General features: G+C 44.3%; 1 protein-coding gene across 4 annotated transcripts in view; it reads right to left on the bottom strand.

Moving 5' to 3' along the window:
- LOC121582035 (myocardin) overlaps nt 1–18,853 on the bottom strand; it is a 55,556-nt gene continuing 36,703 nt past the window's right edge. The window contains exons 3-12 of one of the 4 annotated variants that reach the window (XM_041897666.2): nt 6,827–7,041; nt 5,996–6,097; nt 5,588–5,865; nt 5,284–5,440; nt 4,526–5,044; nt 3,350–3,850; nt 3,085–3,225; nt 2,620–2,742; nt 1,046–1,103; nt 1–681 (exon numbers count right to left, since the gene is read on the bottom strand). In XM_041897666.2, coding sequence (XP_041753600.1) covers nt 128–681; nt 1,046–1,103; nt 2,620–2,742; nt 3,085–3,225; nt 3,350–3,850; nt 4,526–5,044; nt 5,284–5,440; nt 5,588–5,865; nt 5,996–6,097; nt 6,827–7,041 — 2,648 coding nt within the window. In that variant the 3' untranslated portion in view covers nt 1–127. Of the gene's footprint in view, nt 751–1,045; nt 1,104–2,619; nt 2,743–3,084; nt 3,226–3,349; nt 3,851–4,525; nt 5,045–5,283; nt 5,441–5,587; nt 5,866–5,995; nt 6,098–6,826; nt 7,042–18,853 lie in introns of all 4 variants that reach the window. The other 3 variants (XM_041897581.2, XM_041897829.2, XM_041897752.2) reach the window with 3 other exon arrangements.

Here is an 18,853-nt window from a genome sequence, read left to right on the forward strand (position 1 = left end):
CCTAATTGCTCCTGTAAGTCACTCTGGAAAATAGTGTCTGCTAAATTAATAAAATGTAAAATGTTGTTCTTTTTGTAGGTTGCTAGCCAGATAGTGGCTAGCTGGTCCATAGCTAGTATCTGGTGTTTCACCAGTGCTCTAGATGAAGGTCCATGGCTGTATTCAGGTTGATGTCTGTAACATCCAGGAACTCTGTGTTAAAGATGCTTGACCCAGTGGGCGGGATAGAGCTGAACCCCGTAGCCAAGCTCGGGGGCGTCAGGTCCATCCATTCCATAGTCTCCCACGGTGACTCGCTAAACGTCATGCCGACCGTCCCCTGCACTTCGGCCATAGACGTCACTTTGGCGTTGTTGGAGTGGATGGGAGATAGAGGTGTTGGGGTTTCCATCAGGCCCCTGTTGGAGAGCAGTTTGTCCTGGTGGGGGTGTTGGTTCGGGTGGTGGTGGTTCGGGCTGGGGTAGCTCTCTAGTCCAATATCCCCCTCCTCTGATTCCTCTGCGGCCATCTTAAGAAGGGCGACCTCACCCCCTCGGCCTAGGGGGCTTCCCAGCAGGGTCTCCAGGTGGCTGTCTGCAATGTGATTGGCTGTGTGGTCATAATTGAGCTGGGAGGGGGACAGGTGCTCGTAGTGTCTCTGGTGGAACTTTGGGTCGGCGAGGCCGGTGGTTCCGGGGGACACTGTAATGTGAGGCACAACTTTGGTTACAGAGGACCTCTCCCTCTCTTCTCTGGCGTTAGCTGGCATCTCTTGAAGAGAACAGGAGGGGGGGAGGGGGGGAGTCACAGCACAGAGTGTGATTTAATACCCATGTAAGAGGGAAATCTGGAGTTACTTAACTAAGAGGTGATGGATGGTATGTAGGCAGGCAAACTGAGTAGTACCTTATGAAGGGGGACTAAATTGCTTGCAGCTACTAAGCCATTACTCATTCATAACCATAGCAACAACATGCACTGACAGCTATATTCGCTATCCAATTTCTAAATCTAAACATTGTTTACATCACACATATTGAGACTGATTATGAGTCAGTTGACCCACCTCCACTCTCTATGAGCACATCCAGAAGCTCATCCATCTGCTGACTTCTGGTCAGTTGCTAAAAAAAGGAATACAAATGTTATTAACAGACTTGTTACATTTGTGCTTTATCAATTCTTTATACCCGGTCAAAAGAAACAAAACAAAGAAACTGTCCCTGGTTTCGGGACCATGGTGGGGATTTTCAACACTATCAATGATAAAGTACCACGATTATGATTTGAATATTGATATAATATTGATATTATTGCTGTCTGATAGTATTGTTCTACAAGGCACTTGGGGCAACCACAACTCTAGATAACACAAACACAACTCTAGATAACACAACCACAACTCTAGATAACACAACCACAACTCTAGATAACACAACCACAACTCTAGATAACACAACCACAACTCTAGATAACACAACCACAACTCTAGATAACACAACCACAACTCTACACAACACAACCACAACTCTAGATAACACAACCACAACTCTAGATAACACAACCACAACTCTAGATAACACAACCACAACTCTACACAACACAACCACAACTCTAGATAACACAACCACAACTCTACACAACACAACCACAACTCAACCACAACTCTAGATAACACAACCACAACTCTAGATAACACAACCACAACTCTACACAACACAACCACAACTCAACCACAACTCTACACAACACAACCACAACTCAACCACAACTCTAGATAACACAACCACAACTCTAGATAACACAACCACAACTCTAGATAACACAACCACAACTCTACACAACACAACCACAACTCTAGATAACACAACCACAACTCTACACAACACAACCACAACTCAACCACAACTCTAGATAACACAACCACAACTCTACACAACACAACCACAACTCTAGATAACACAACCACAACTCTAGATAACACAACCACAACTCTAGATAACACAACCACAACTCTAGATAACACAACCACAACTCTACACAACACAACCACAACTCTAGATAACACAACCACAACTCTAGATAACACAACCACAACTCTAGATAACACAACCACAACTCTAGATAACACAACCACAACTCTAGATAACACAACCACAACTCTACACAACCACAACTCTACACAACACAACCACAACTCTACACAACCACAACTCTACACAACACAACCACAACTCTAGATAACACAACCACAACTCTACACAACACAACCACAACTCTACATAACATATGAAAAATGTATACACTCACTAACTGTAAGTCACTCTGGATAAGAGCGTCTGCTAAATGACTAAAATGTAAATAACACAACACAACCACAAAGCAGGCAGCAGTCAAACTTGGTCAAGGGTGCAAAGTGTGCAATGGATGAAGCGATGGTTGGATTAACACACACACAGAGAGAGAGAGAGAGAGAGAGAGAGAGAGAGAGAGAGAGAGAGAGAGAGAGAGAGAGGAGAGAGAGAGAGAGAGAGAGAGAGAGAGAGAGAGAGAGAGAACGCCACAGAGGTTACAACAACGAAACAAAAAGCATTGGCCAGCCATGATCAGGAGCAGAGTTTGGTTTATCATTTAGTTTACCTGCTTGACTGCATCCTCATAGCAAGGGGGCTGTCTAGAGTCAGATGAATCTGAGCTACAGAAGGCGGGGGATGAGACCGTGCACTTTTGGCCAACATGCCGGGGATAGGGCAATATAGGTATCTATATGAAGAAGAAAAAAAGGTCGAATAAAGTTGTATTACTGATTTGAAAATGAATCCTGATAAAAAACAAGATGCTTTAAAAAAGTTGTGGAGTTCCTGAGAAAATTTGATCGCTAGCTCATAGGATAAAATGGGAGAGATCAGCTGGAAACAGCTTCATCTTTCTCAAAAGATGGAGTTGTGAAGAGTATCATGAACCTCATGATGGAAGTTTTAGAGAGAAGCAACACATGAATGGAAGGCAGAAAATGTGTTAAGTGAACGTGACGGGTGATATGTGACACACAACCATGTTAATCCGTCACAGACCAAGACCTTCAAACAGAAGAATAGCTCTCACCTTCTGCTGCATATCTGGGTTCTTGGCTTTAAGGTTGACCCTGTGGTTCAGGCTGTTGTCGGCTGAATTGGGGAGCTGAAGGCTTCTCCGGTCAGACGGATAGGAGCAGTTTACAGCCTGACCTTCTTTCTTCTGCTGAATCTGTTAGGAGAGAATACATGACTGTCATGACCACTAAGAATAGAGTCACAACAGACACAATATAAAGGAAGTTTAGCCATTATGTATCGGAAGGCTCATAACTAACGTTCTGCCTAAGGCCTACCTGCATGTTGCGGGGCCTGGTGCTGGACTGGTTGTGGGGATGGCTACACCCGTCTCTGCCCAGCGGCGGTGACATCAGGTAGGGGTTGTTAGGGGAGGAAGGCTGGGGGCTGCTGGAGGTCTTGGCGATGGGTGAGTCTTCAGGAGAGCACTGGGGGCTGAGGAAGGCACACATGCCTGAGGGACTTCCAGAGGAGGGGGTCTGGTCCAGGCATCGTGGCCCACCAGGGCCTCCCATACTGGGCAGCGAGGCACCACAATGGCCCATCCCCTCCATGCAGCTTCCTGGAGGACTCTTTAGGTGCTTGGGGGAGGAGAAGGGGCAGCTGGAGGAAAGGGACATGGGCTCCTGCTTGACTGTCACCCCAAAGAAGTGCTTCCCCATCAGGGAGGGGGATTGCAGGAGGTGAAGGTGGTGGGGCTGGGACGGAGCCGGGACGCTCTCCTGTGTGGCGCCATGGCAACGCTTCCTCTTGTGCAGCTGCATCTTGAGCTCCTCCACCTGTTGAACAACAGACTGTTAACAGTAGGTCAGCTGTTGAACAACAGACTGTTAACAGTAGGTCAGCTGTTGAACAACATACTGTTAACAGTAGGTCAGCTGTTGAACAACAGACTGTTAACAGTAGGTCAGCTAGCTGTTGAACAACAGACTGTTAACATTAGGTCAGCTAGCTGTTGAACAACAGGCTGTTAACAGTAGGTCAGCTGTTGAACAACAGACTGTTAACAGTAGGTCAGCTGTTGAACAACAGACTGTTAACAGTAGGTCAGCTGTTGAACAACAGACTGTTAACAGTAGGTCAGCTGTTGAACAACAGACTGTTAACAGTAGGTCAGCTGTTGAACAACAGACTGTTAACAGTAGGTCAGCTAGCTGTTGAACAACAGACTGTTAACAGTAGGTCAGCTGTTGAACAACAGACTGTTAACAGTAGGTCAGCTGTTGAACAACAGACTGTTAACAGTAGGTCAGCTGTTGAACAACAGACTGTTAACAGTAGGTCAGCTGTTGAACAACAGACTGTTAACAGTAGGTCAGCTAGCTGTTGAACAACAGACTGTTAACAGTAGGTCAGCTGTTGAACAACAGACTGTTAACAGTAGGTCAGCTTAGCCTTGAATTGCCCTTTAGGGACAACATAGCTATATTGATTTGAACAGTGTGGTTCCCCACCTGTCTCTGTTCCTGGTGCAGCTTCCACGTCAGCTCCTCAATCACTTTCTGTTTTTCCACCAACATCTTATCCTTCTCCCGCTCCATCCCTCCACCCTCCCCTCCCTGCAGTCCTATCCCACTCAGACCCCCTCCCCCCAGGCCTTCCTCAGCGCTGAGCTGGCCCGGGGATGGCTGGACGCAAAACAGTGGAGAGGAGGACATGGGCATGCCGCTGAAGCTGTCTGTGAGCGAGCCGCTGAGGGAGAGGTCTGAGGATGTGGGGGAGATGGGTGGGGTGGAGGAAGTGCTGGGGTAGTGGCAGTACCCGCCCTGGGAGAGGGTGCTGGAGGGGGACTGGTAGGAGGACAGGGACCCCGTGGGGGTGACAGGGAAGGTGGCCGTGGAGATGTCATTGGAGCCTGAATGGGAGGGGCTTGGGGTGGGGTCCTTAAAGGGGCGGAGTCTCTCGATGAGGGCCATCTTGGTGCCTGAGACTGGCATGCCCCGGATACGCAGCTGCTGTCTGAGCTCTGACACCTGTTGGATGGAGGGAGAGAGAGAGAGAGAGAGGGAAAGTGAGAGAGAGAGAGGGAAAGTGAGAGAGAGAGAGAGAGAGAGAGAGAGAGAGAGAGAGAGAGAGAGAGAGAGAGAGAGAGAGAGAGAGAGAAAAAAACTGATGCTTGCATTTTGAAAATCTTATAGTTACAGTATGTGAGTTCTCTTTCCAACTCGTACTAAGGAATATTTCCCTCACTCTACGGAGAGACAGTACCTACCTTCAGGTCATCCAGGTTAGGTGGCAGAGGAGCGGGTTTGACTGGTGAGACGTTGGTTTGACCGGAGTATGTGGTCTTCAATGAAGACAAGGAGCTACCGTTGACCGTGTTAGTAGGAACACTGGAGCTACACACTGTCAGCTGCTCACTGGATTGTCTACAGATAGGGGAACAGGAGATTTCTGGGAGATAAACACCACAAAAGACAACAATATTATGCTATATTTATAGAAATGGTGTAAATTGAAGGCCAGATCTGAGACATGGGGTTCGGGTTAGACCACTCCCTATCCGGGGTACTCACTTCTGGGCTTGGGCCGGCTGGTGCAGAGGCTGGTAGTTGAAGCTATGCTGGCGTTGCTGTGTGTGTTGGGCATGCTGGGAGTGTTTCTGCTGGCTGAGGATCTGCAGCTGCAGGAAGAGCTGTTGTTGCTGCAGGAGCCTGGTATAGGCTGAGTCCATGGGAGGGGGGGACTTCTCAGCCTTCTGGTCCGGAGGGATGTACTGGTGGTATTTCAGCTTCTTCACCTTGGGCTTCACGTCTTTGGGCTTTTTGTGGTGGTTCTTGTCTGGCGTCTTGGACTGTAGAATCAAATGGGAGAAATAGTGAGGACATACTATTAAATACAATACAAGTTGATGTTCTCTCATTGGATGCACCGTCTTGACTATAAAGAGGTCCATGCTATGACAGTGAAGTGTCTGTTCCTACGTTGACTACGGCAGGGACCGGTGGGGTTGCAGACTGCCTATCGTTAGCCACAGACAAGCCATCTCCCTTGCTCTGATCAGACGGGTCTCTGCTCTGACACCTCTGGAACACAAACACAGACAGGGAGTCAGTAGAAAGACGTTAATGTAGAAAATGTCAACTACATTCACTGGGTGGCCAATCTGAAAACAACAAGATGAATTCAAAGAGAACCCCAAATAAATTAATTGATAATTGAAAAAATGAAAACAATAGTTGACATGTTGATATTTAAAAATAGGAACTGGGTACTAAGTCCAAGCTGATTTTCGGTAAACACTTAAAATCAGCAAACGGTTTATGGCAGAAGCTTCTAGTGACTGTTGGGAATGATGTCATCATCTCTGTCTACACAGTGAGAGCGAGGAGAGTGGTGTGGAATGCAGGGAGTCACAGATGATAAACCACAGGAAGCAGTAGCCAGCGCCACACTGTGTCTGTGTGAGACAGACTAACTGGCGTGGAGGAATGTGAAACGTGCCAAAGACCAGTCACACACGTTCCAACGGTCACTAGAGAATCCTGGGTAGGATGCTGTGATTCTCCCAACCACCACAGGAGGGCAGACTTAACCTAGCTCTCGGCTTGAAATGACTCACTACTACACATAACTGACTGGAGTATGCCTATGAAGGCATGGAGGAGAGTGTATCTTTGGTGCACCTATTGTTCATAGTGTGTGTGTACTCATGGAGGATAGTTTATGTTATGATACATTATCAAAGGGAGGAAGAGGAGGAGAGGGGTAGGAAGAAGAGGGAAAAGGAGGAGGAGGAGGAGGAGGAATATTACCTGTCTAGGGCCAGTGAGGGCTGGTGACGAGGAGGAGGACGGGGTGCTGCCCATGGCTTCAGAAAAGGGGCATGCGGACCCCTGGGACTCGTCACTGTGGGGTTGCTCTGGAGACAGACTGTCACTGTGGGGTTGCTCTGGAGACAGACTGTCCCTGCTGCTGTCCTCCTCAAACGCATACGAGTTCTCCTGCTTAGGAAACTTCCCATGATTTACTGGAGAGAGGGAGAGAGGAGAGAGAGACAGAAAGAATGGAGAGAGGGAGAGAGAAGAGAGAGAAGAGAGAGAGAAGGAGGAGAGAGGGAGGTGTTGATGAGAAGAGAGAGAAGAGAGAGAGGGGGGAGAGAGGGAGGGAGGGGGTGATGAAGAGAGAGAATAGAGAGAAGGGGGAGAGGGAGGAGAGAGGGAGGGGTGATGAGAAGAGAGAGAGAGGGGGAAAGAGGGAGGAGAGAGGGAGGGGGTGATGAGAAGTTGATGTGGTTCACTACAGAGATAACCACGCAGGAGGCAGTTTAATCACACAGAGACAGAGGACTGAAACCTGACACACAGTGAGATAACGGCAAGGAGGGCTTAGAATTAAAGGATTTTAAAACATGAACAAGTCTGTTCATACATGTATCTTTAAATATTTCCAGAGGTTAAAACAAAACAAAACCCACATTGTAGGGTGGTATGTTAGTGGAGATATAGCCTTTGTGTGAATGTACAATGTGTTCTAGTCTGTGTACTCCCTACGTGCCACAACACAGTCCCTATCCGCTCTATTGTTTAACGTCAGTATTCACACACTGCTCTTCTTCACTGTCACCTAGTCCAACACTTAGCCCTGAGGTGCTACTCTGCAGTGGCAGAGACTGACATGGCCACGTCACAGTGAACACAGCCCTGATTGGCTGAAGTGATAGTGAACAGAGAGCCTTGATTGGTTTAGCTGAGCGAGACTGTGCTATCTGGAGGAGCAGAGCCGGAGAGGGGAGGAGGGTAGTAATGTGTGTGTGTCGTTTAGTATGAGAACATGTGACCTGCCAAGACTCAACCCTGGTTTCAATCAAACCATCAGCCCTGCTCTGTGTCACCCTCTGGTCCTACACACATGCCCTTGTGCACACACCTTGGTGTCATGTCCTGTTGGCTGGATCTCTCTCTCTCTCTCTCTCTCTCCCTCTCTCTCTCTCTCTCTCTCTCTCTCTCTCTCTCTCTCTCTCTCTCTCTCTCTCTCTCTCTCTCTCTCTCTCTCTCTGCCTCTCTCTCACTCTCTCTGCCTCTCTCTCTCTTCCTCTCTCACTCTCTCTGCCTCTCTCTCTCTCTTCCTGTCTCTCTTTGCCTCTCTCTCTCTCACTAATTTTGTTTATTCTGATTTATTGGATGTTCTGGTCATGAGGCAGTGTGTTAGTAGAACAGGTTTGTGAGCTCAGCCCCAGGATGAGGGGACTATTTTCTTTGCTCAACTCTTGGCATTGCTGGGCTTGGTAATGATATGCGAGGGTGTCACTATATTTGAGATGTTTCCAAAACTGAATTGCTCTTTATTTTGTTTTTATTATTAGTGGATATTTTATTATTAGTGGATCTTTTATTATTAGTGGATATTGGCCTGATTCTGCCTTGCATGCAATCTTACAGAACTCTGCATTCAGGGTTGTAATGGGTGTTTGTCCCATTGGGTGAAATCTTGTTTTGCAAGTGTACCCCACACCTCATTGCCAAGTGCCATCGGTTCAATAACAGATTCAATTAGTCTCAGTTCTCTCTCTTTCTCTGTTCAGGAAGTAGGGTTGTCTACTTTAGTACCAGTCAGGGACAGAACAAGTTACAACTGGGCTATTATCAAATAAAATAACATTTTATTTGTCAGATGCTTGGTGAAGCAATGAAGGCGCTTCCCAATAATGCAGAGAGAAAGAAAATAGAGAAATAATAGAAAAGTAAAATACGTAATAATAAAAGTATGAATAAATACACAATGAGTAACGATAACCGTGAAATGCTTACTTACGAGCCCTTAACCAACAATGCAGAGTTTTTAAAAAGTAAGTATATACAGCAGTAGATGTGCCAGGCCTACCACCGTCGTGTCGTCGGCAAACTTAATGATGGTGTTGGAGTTGTGTTTGGCCACGCAGTCGTGGGTGATCAGGGAGTACAGGAGGGGACTAAGCACGCACCCCTGAGGGGCCCCGTGTTGAGGATCAGCCTGGCAGAGGTGTTGTTGCCTACCCTCACCACCTGGGAAGTCCTGGATCCCGTTGACCTGGGACGTCTTCAGTCCCAGGTTCATTAGCTTAGTGATGAGCTTGGTCACTGTGGGGACGACGTCGTGGATGCCCTTATTAATGAAGCCAGTGACTGATGTGGTAAACTCCTCAATGCCATCGGATGAGTCCCGGAACATATTCCAGTCTGTGCTAGCGAAACAGTCCTGTAGCTTAGCATCCGCTTCATCTGACCACTTCCATATTGAGCGCGTCACTGGTACTTCCTGTTTAAATTCTTTGCTTGTAAGCAGGAATCAGGAGGATAGAGTTATGGTCAGATTTGCCAAATGGAGGGTGAGGGAGAGCTTTGTATGGGTCTCTGTGTTTGGAGTAAAGGTCATCTAGAGTTTTTTCGCCTCTAGTTGCACAGGTGACATGCTGGTAGAAATGAGGTAAAACGGATTTAAATTTTCCTAGTTTTTTCCTGTTTGCTTATGTCCCTATGCAGCTCATTGAGTGTCTTAGTGCATCGGTTTGTGGTAAATACGAAAAATATGGATGAAAACGCTCTTGGTAAATAGTATGGTCTACAGCCTATGAGGTATTCTCACTCAGTAACTATTAGTATTGCTGTGTATGTTCTTGTATTGATGTTAGAATCTCTATCAGCAGACCTCAACTGTTTTGAAGTGTCAGAGATCTAATATTTTCAAAGATGATAAACAAAATGGAAGAGGTCATCGGCACATTACCGGACAGCTGAACAACAGCCTTCTGCAATCAGCTACCTTCGTAGGTGACTCACTGGAGCCATGTAAATCAGACAGAGTCAAAACAGAGACACGGGGGAGGGACACCCACACACACACAGAAAGACAGACAAACACACACATGCCCTTCTCCTCTGGACCCAAATACAGCTGCTGTTTGTCTCTATAAAGCTAGTCCCTGTTCGTAAGGAGGTAGAGTAAACCTTGGCGCTCCAGCCTTGTGTTGACCGCAATATGTTTACTGAAGAGAGAGAGGAGGAGAACATAAAACCAGAGTATACTGAAACCTTGGCTGGACAGATATAGAGAGGAAAAGAAAAGGAAAGGAAAGCCTCTCACTCTAGGAGCTCAGATGCAATAATTTAATATCTTACTAACCACCGTTTCCACAGACAAGCTGTCTTCATCAGGGTATAATGACAAACACTGCGGGTCACTAGTTTATATAATGTCAAAGGACACACGCAGGTGTCTGTAATCATGGCCGGGTGTGGCCTAATAGCATTGGTTAATTCACAGATAAAAACAACATACAAAAAACATGGGTAGCATATGATCATAGATACTTGGCTACATAGGCCCACAAACATTTACAATGAATAGCAAAATCACAAGAATGGCTTCAAATCAAAGTCTAAGTTGAGACCGAAGGGAGCAAGGGTCTTTAAATTAAAGATCCAGGCAGCCTCTTGTTTTAAAAATAAATTGTCGAGGTCACCCCCTCTCCTAGAGAGGGTGACCTGTTCGATGCCGATATAACGTAGGGAAGAAATCGAGTGGTTCGCTTCCAAAAAGTGGGCAGCGACTGGGTATGTCGAGTTTTTGCACCTAATGGTGCTACGATGCTCCGATATTCGTACTTTTAATTTGCGCTTTGTTTTACCCACATCATTTTTACCACAAGGACAAGTTATAAGATAAATAACTGCCTTAGTGGAGCACGTAATAACACCTTTAATTGGGATCGGTTTCCCTGTTTGGGGGTGTTTGAAGGATCTACATTTGTAAGTGCCATTGCATTGAGCGCAGCCATTACACTTTACACAATTTCCATCCGGTAGAGGCGCAAATAGATTTGAAGCCATTCTTGTGATTTTGCTATTCATTGTAAATGTTTGTGGGCCTATGTAGCCAAGTATCTATGATCATATGCTACCCATGTTTTTTGTATGTTGTTTTTATCTGTGAATTAACCAATGCTATTAGGCCACACCCGGCCATGATTACAGACACCTGCGTGTGTCCTTTGACATTTTATAAACTAGTGACCCGCAGTGTTTGTCATTATACCCTGATGAAGACAGCTTGTCTGTGGAAACGTTGGTTATTAGGATATTCAATTATTGCATCTGTGCTCCTAGAGTGTGGGGCTTTCCTTTTCAAGTGTATTACGCCGTCAGCCAGCACCTCGCCTAAACAGGTGTGCGTTTCTTTCACCTTTATATAGAGAGGAGGACTAACATATTAGGATGTAAGAGAAACATTTGAATATGTCCCAATCGCATACTTTGGGTTAAGGGATCCTTCGTTGTTTGCTGAAGGTTTTTTGTCCGGCTAGTATACAAAATAGTATGCTTTAATAGTATTGCTATGGGCGCCACATAACTTCCACTAAAACTGCATTCTATTTAATACATGCTCGTGGTTGTGATTCACACTAAACTTAAAAGGTTGTCTACTTTTACTCAGGGTCCATCGGATAGTATTTCACTGCAGCTGTATAGCCTCATTTCCAGTCCACTGAAAAGTTAAAACACACCATTTTCAAACTCAAAAACAAACTCCAAGCAAAGTCGCATATTTACCTGTGAAAACTCACACACAGGTTCATGCGAGTCACACACGTCAAGATGCAGGCAGATAGGTGTTACTCAGTGATACATGTGATGGCGGCTGCCTGTCTGAAGGCAGCAGTCTAGGGGAATGATATTCTTGTGCACCAGCTCCATGGGGCCAGGTCTCAGGGCCAGTTTGTCATTGAGGTCGTCTGCCAGACAGGCTCTCTTCAGCCTCAGCTGAGCCTCCACGGAAGAAACGTCCCCCGCCCGGTCTACATGTACACAGCAAGCAAAACCAACTTAACTCCCTGGACTATTAGCTCCCTGGACTATTAACTCCCTGGACTATTAGCTCCCTGGACTATTAACTCCCTGGACTATTAACTCCCTGGACTATTAACTCCCTGGACTATTAACTCCCTGGACTATTAACTCCCTGGACTATTAGCTCCCTGGACTATTAACTCCCTGGACTATTAGCTCCCTGGACTATTAACTCCCTGGACTATTAGCTCCCTGGACTATTAGCTCCCTGGACTATTAGCTCCCTGGACTATTAGCTCCCTGGACTATTAACTCCCTGGACTATTAACTCCCTGGACTATTAGCTCCCTGGACTATTAGCTCCCTGGACTATTAGCTCCCTGGACTATTAACTCCCTGGACTATTAACTCCCTGGACTATTAACTCCCTGGACTATTAGCTCACTGGACTATTAGCTCCCTGGACTATTAGCTCCCTGGACTATTAACTCCCTGGACTATTAACTCCCTGGACTATTAGCTCCCTGGACTATTAGCTCCCTGGACTATTAGCTCCCTGGACTATTAACTCCCTGGACTATTAACTCCCTGGACTATTAGCTCCTTGGACTATTAGCTCCCTGGACTATTAGCTCCCTGGACTATTAGCTCCCTGGACTATTAACTCCCTGGACTATTAACTCCCTGGACTATTAACTCCCTGGACTATTAGCTCCCTGGACTATTAACTCCCTGGACTATTAGCTCCCTGGACTATTAGCTCCCTGGACTATTAGCTCCCTGGACTATTAGCTCCCTGGACTATTAACTCCCTGGACTATTAGCTCCCTGGACTATTAGCTCCCTGGACAATTAGCTCCCTGGACTATTAACTATTTTGTATAGGAGTTGATTCAAGCCAGTTGGGCTCGCTCCTCATTTGAATCTCCACTGATGACTTATAAGTAGTGACGTTACGTTTGATACTGGAGCTACGAGGTATGCTAAGCAGCTAACTTCGAAGCAGTGTTCCAATGTGCATATCACTTTATCAAAAGTACGTCATCAATGACGTCCGAAGCTTTGTTTGATCACGTGCTTGTTTCAAAACGCGAGATCCCACTGATTACGCTATGGTTCCAGTGCTTTCTTGGATTCCAAGCTGTTTTCAAACACCAACCTCTACTGGACACCATACTTCCAAATATACACTGAACAAAAATATAAACGCAACATGTAAAGTGTTGGTCCCATGTGCTGAAATAAAAGATCCCAGAAACTTTCAATATGCACAAAAAGCTAATTTCTCTCAAATTTCGTGTACAGATTTCTTTACATCCCTGTTAGTGAGCATTTTTCGTTTGCCAAGATAATCCATCCACCTGACAGGTGTGGCATATCAACAAGCTGATTCAACAGCATGGTCATTACACAGGTTCACCTTAACAATAAAAGGCCACTCTAAAATGTGCACTTTTGTCACAAAACACAATGCCACAGATGTCTCAAGTTTTGAGGGAGCATGTAATTGGCCTGCTGACTGCAGGAATGTCCACCAGAGCTGTTGCCAGAGAATTTAAAGTTAATTTCTCTACCATAAGCCGCCGACAACGTCGTTTTCGAGAATTTGGCAGTACGTCCAACTGGCCTCACAACCGCAGACCACATGCATGGCGTTTTGTGGGCGAGCAGTTTGCTGATGTCAACTTTGTGAACAGAGAGCCCCATGGTGGCGGTGGGGTTATGGTATGGGTAGGCATAAGCTATGGCCAATGAACACAATTGCATTTTATTGATGGCAATTTGAATGTACAGAGATACCATGACGAGATCCTGAGGCCCATTGTCGTGCCATTCATCCACCGCCATCACCTCATGTTTCAGCATGATAATGCACAGCCCCATGTCACAAGGATCTGTACAAAATTCCTGGAAGCTGAAAATGTCCCAGTCCTTTCATGGCCTGCATACTCACCAGACATGTCACCCATTCAGCATGTTTGGAATGCTCTGGATCGACGTGTACGACAGCGTGTTCTATTTCCCGCCAATATCCAGCAACTTCGCACAGCCATTGAAGAGGAGTGGGACAATATTCCTCAGACCACAATCAACAGCCCGATCAACTCTATGCGAAGGAGATGTGTCGCGCTGCATGAGGCAAATGGTGTTTTTTTTCAATCGAATATTTGGGGACGTGGTTTTCTCACAGCTCTTTTTGTGCAACCGTGAGTGAGAGTGTCATTCCAGTTTATCAATGACATATTATAAATAACCATGGGCAGTGACGGTGTATTGTGAAAGTCTCATGTTTGGCCTTGTGTCAATTGTGAACAGTTGACTAAATCAGTCAGTGGTTCTCAATTCTCTCCTCAGGGACCCTCAGCTGTTCCAGAAGTAGCTCACTTGATTCAACTTGTTAATTAACACAATAATAACGCCTATGGAATTTTAACAATATAATATGGCTGACCAGAATAAAAAAAACCTGTATGGTTCTTCAAAAAGATCTACAAAGAACCTTTCAGATTGAGAAAAGTTATTTATGGAGCCATTCTCCATAAAAGTTTTATAAAAAACAAAACATGTTCTATATAGCCCCAAAAAGGGTTGTAACCAAAGCGGAACTCTTTTTGGTGCTATAAATAACTTTTTTTTAATGGTTCTTTATAGAACCTTCAAAAAAGGGTTCCACCCTTATATGGTACTATTTAGAAGCATCATTTTTTTTTATGTGTAGGCAGACAGACTCCCTCCACTGGATACTTTTTTTTTGTTGTTGAGCTAATTAAAAGGGGGTACTGTGACATGGGTAAGACTGCCTTATGCACACACACTATAGAAATACTCCTGGGTTAGGTTGCTTCTCTTAGGATGGGATACCTGCTGATGTGCTGCAGCCTGAGCTAGCTGGATTAATCCACCGAGAGAAATAGTGACAGTACTTATTTGGTCAAACCTTTAACCCTTTACACTCCTACCCGTATACGGGTTAAAAAATGGCAGATTTGGGCACTGATAAACGCCTAAATTGGAACGAAGTGGCTGTACAGTAACATGCTATACCTGACGTCAGAGCTCAGTGGCTGTACAGTAACATGCTATACATGACGTCAGAGCTCAGTGGCTGTACAGTAACATGCTATACATGACGTCAGAGCTCAGTGGCTGTGCAGTAACATGCTATACCATGACGTCAGAGCTCAGTGGCTGTACAGTAACATGCTATTCATGACGTCAGAGCTCTGGCTCTGTGCTTCACAGTGCTGTATGGGTTTTGACTGACAACCATTCTGAAGAAGTTGCCCCCATCCCTCCTGCCAATTGGTCAACTTTTGCAAATGTTTTGTTGTCTGGGTGAGGGTAATGCTGTAAATTAAGAGGACTGTGTATTTTGAAAGATGAGACGTTGTGGATTATAATAAATACCGCTCATAAAAGAAAGCCAAACACCTGTGTGTTCAAATGTGCACTTCACATTTCCATACCATAAAACTCATGTCATATAGTGTCAACATTTATAATCACTATGTTTGATATACAGTTACAAGATGACGTCATACCCTTCGTTGTTCTGAACAGAATGTTTGTCTATTGTGAAGAAAATTTGCACGCACCTGAATGCACTCATGACTTCTTTCTATGTGCAATAATTATGATCGGTTTCCCTGAATTGCATTGTGAAAGCCCAACACTGTAATATCATATTTTATAACTTATCAACTCATGTTGGCAATAGAACAGGCTTTCAAATGATGCCCACCTGACCCAGATTGTGATTGATAATGGACCGTTTTTTGGATTGCATAAACAACAGGAATTGTGTGATGGCTGGGATGCAGGGTTGTGTTCCAATTTAAAAAAAAACTACAAGTGTGCAAAGCTAGGAGAGCTCAAAATAGCGCATTATAGTTGAAGACACTTCTTTTAATCATAAAAGAGGGGTTGGGTTAAATGCAGAAGACAAATTTCAGTTGAATGCATTCAGTTGTGCAACTGATTATCCCCTTTCCCTTAAAAGTGCATTGAAATGACTAAGGAACTGTGCACACTTTGGAGAGGTGTGTGGCCACATGGAGACAGCAGTTAGTCCTCTCACTCAAACCCTTGTAAATGTTTTGTCTTATGTTGCACCTACCCCACATTTTCTAGGAATATTCTTATCATGTTACTGAATGTATCCAGAGTATTCAGATGTTTTTATCAACAAATGCGGCGAAAAGCACAGTAAATGTAAAATTCACATAAAATCAACAGTGAGTGTAATGTTTGGATTCAGTCTTGTGCCAAGTGAACTGTTGTGTCCTCTCCTTTGGTCTAATCATTTCCCCATAATCTTGAATCCCTTTCAATTGCTACCATGGTTATGCATTTCATATTTCTTCTATAAGAAACATTTCAATTTAGCCCTATACATACAGGCCAATTCCCACGAGTTTAACGGGGTAATCGGAGGCTGAAATCTGGACTATGTGACATTGGAAACAATGTCAAATGAATGGAATGATATTAAGAATATTTAATTGGCTCCTTCTAAGAACTTTTGCTGTCTAATTAAGAATTGATGGAACATTGAACAACCACAGTTATACGCTTTCATCTGCCAAAGAACAGTCTTAATTTTGTAGAGACTACAAATTATAGCTACATATACAGACGTCGGATCTTAATTTGACCCCTTTCGTAGCAGGAGGAAAATAATCCTGCAGCAGGAGGATTTGAATATATGAAGACATAGTTCGAATCGCCACCAGGGGACAGCTAGAAGCGGTGTTTGTATACGATACAGTACCGTACCTACATTGTAGCCTACCTTATGTAGTCTACGTGCAGGCTACAGCGCATCTCGTGTGGATACTTACGTGGATTATAATAAATTGCATATTTGTAGGGGGTAGTTATATTTTTTGTTAGGGAAAATCTTTTTTTTTTTAAATCATTTGTTTGATTATGTTGAAGGCAAGCAATATAGGCAGAATACATTATTTTGGTTGCCTCGGTGCGTATGTGGTCTTACGGTTACAGCCACCGACCCCATCACACGTATGCCAGAGTCGACATGGGTTCAAATCCGGCCCTTTGACTCATGGGATGAATGTCTATTTTGTTAATGCCGCATTGTTACAGGGTTAAAAGAGAAACAACTCAAAGGTTAACAGTTTAGGAATGAATTCCGAGTGCTTAAGGTTACGGTTTGGGGAAGACTTCAAACGAAATAATTAAAAACAACGCGCCTATGTATCATCAGTATTCATAGTATTCTTAGTGCTAGAGCGTTGTGAACTTCCGTATTGCAGTGGTCTAAGCAGCATGCTCTGGCTCCGAGACTCATGAGTGCTGTGTGATCTAGCGACCAGCCTGAGCTTACATTAAAGCCCACAAGTCCTTAAGAGTCTATTGACTCGTGCGTCAATCTAAGTAACATAATTAAAAATTATCAAAAATCAAAATCTGTCAGTTTAAACTAGTTATTTTTTTTGCATGGGCTGCGTCTCAATCCACTGCATCCGCCTATGTCATGGCATTTGTGCTTCATTTGAAAAAGTCCTCCCTTGATCGAAGCTGGCTTTCATTACTTCCTCATTATGCTTAGAGGAAGGAAAGCTAATAGATGTCAAAGACGTATTGTCGGTATTACAGATACCCTCCTGATTCTGGAGTGTCAAGTGTCACGGGACTCGTCTGAAGGTAAATGGTACCGGTATAAAAAAAATAAAATAAAAAAAAGAGTTAAATATGTGTCCAAAAAACGTAAATATTTCCTGAGCTTTCTTGTATCTCCTCGACATAGGAAAGATACTTCAAAACCTTATCCCTTATGATTTATTTGTTGACTGTCTGTTTTGCCGTTTATGAATGTGTTATTCAATGCATCTCTATGGGCTTTAGTAGTAAAGGCCAAATTCTATATTTTATCAAATCATTTTTTAAATATATGTTTTGTATACCTACAGGGTTCTAAAGTTCCAAATCAAATAGATAAATGATCCATGGTATGACCATCTTAAAACAATTCCATAGGTCAGCTTAGTAGAAGTAAACTGAATAGATAATTTATACACTAAAGAAAAGTGTCTCAGCTCAACTAAATCGTCTTTGGATAGGCTTATTATGGGTTTTCACACCTTTCTTTATGTGACAATGGATAGACTAACGGGTAGGCTACAGAATGTAATGGCATATAATCAAATAACAAGGGGCCTATTGCAACCATTGATGGCACTAGATTATCGCCAGCTGATGTCTCATCAAACCATTAATATGAACTAAATTCTGATCAGCTGATATCAATTGCAGCTATTATTGGTCACCTCATTACCGCTCCCTAAAAGATGACGTCAGTCCCGCTTGCAACCAAAGTCTTTCAAGATACAGTATGTTCGCCCTCTGGTTGGTATTGTCACAGGAACAATGTAGTCCTTTTTTGAACAAGGGGGCGATTTATCTATTCGACAAGCATTCAGTACAATATAAATAATGTATTTTCCTCGTTTACCACGGCAAATCTATTGTGGTAATTTACCCAACACTTTGTATGAATGGACACTAACGTTGGTGTAGCATACTGACTGTTGTTATTTTATTATTTATGTTATCCAAAAGTGTCTGGTATGGTCACTTCTTAACGAGATCGGGGGTAAAATATCCATAGTTAATAAATTAAGTCAATCGGGGGGATTGAGTTATTTGTGCCAGAAGGGAACCCATGCTGAAAAGGTAGGCCTATATGTGTGTAATGACGCTCCAGGAGAGTGAGGATCCATTTGCAGTTTTATTACAAGCTTGGTCGTACAAACAGGGTCAATCGCCAGCAGACACAACAGTAGGGATAAGGCAACTCGTAATCCAGGTACAGGCATAAGGTCAGTGCAGGCAGCAAGCTACAACAATCAGTCCAGTAAAGAATATAGTCCAAGGCAGACAGCAAACAATCAAGGAGGGAAAAACAGTCCAGAGTAAATCCACGGGTAGACAGACACAGGCGAAAACGCACAGCAATGATCACCAGGGCTAACAAGACTTCGCAAAGAGAGAGAG

The sequence above is a fragment of the Coregonus clupeaformis genome, chromosome 1 (assembly GCF_020615455.1).
Source record: "Coregonus clupeaformis isolate EN_2021a chromosome 1, ASM2061545v1, whole genome shotgun sequence".
Classification (NCBI taxonomy): Eukaryota; Metazoa; Chordata; class Actinopteri; order Salmoniformes; family Salmonidae; genus Coregonus; species Coregonus clupeaformis.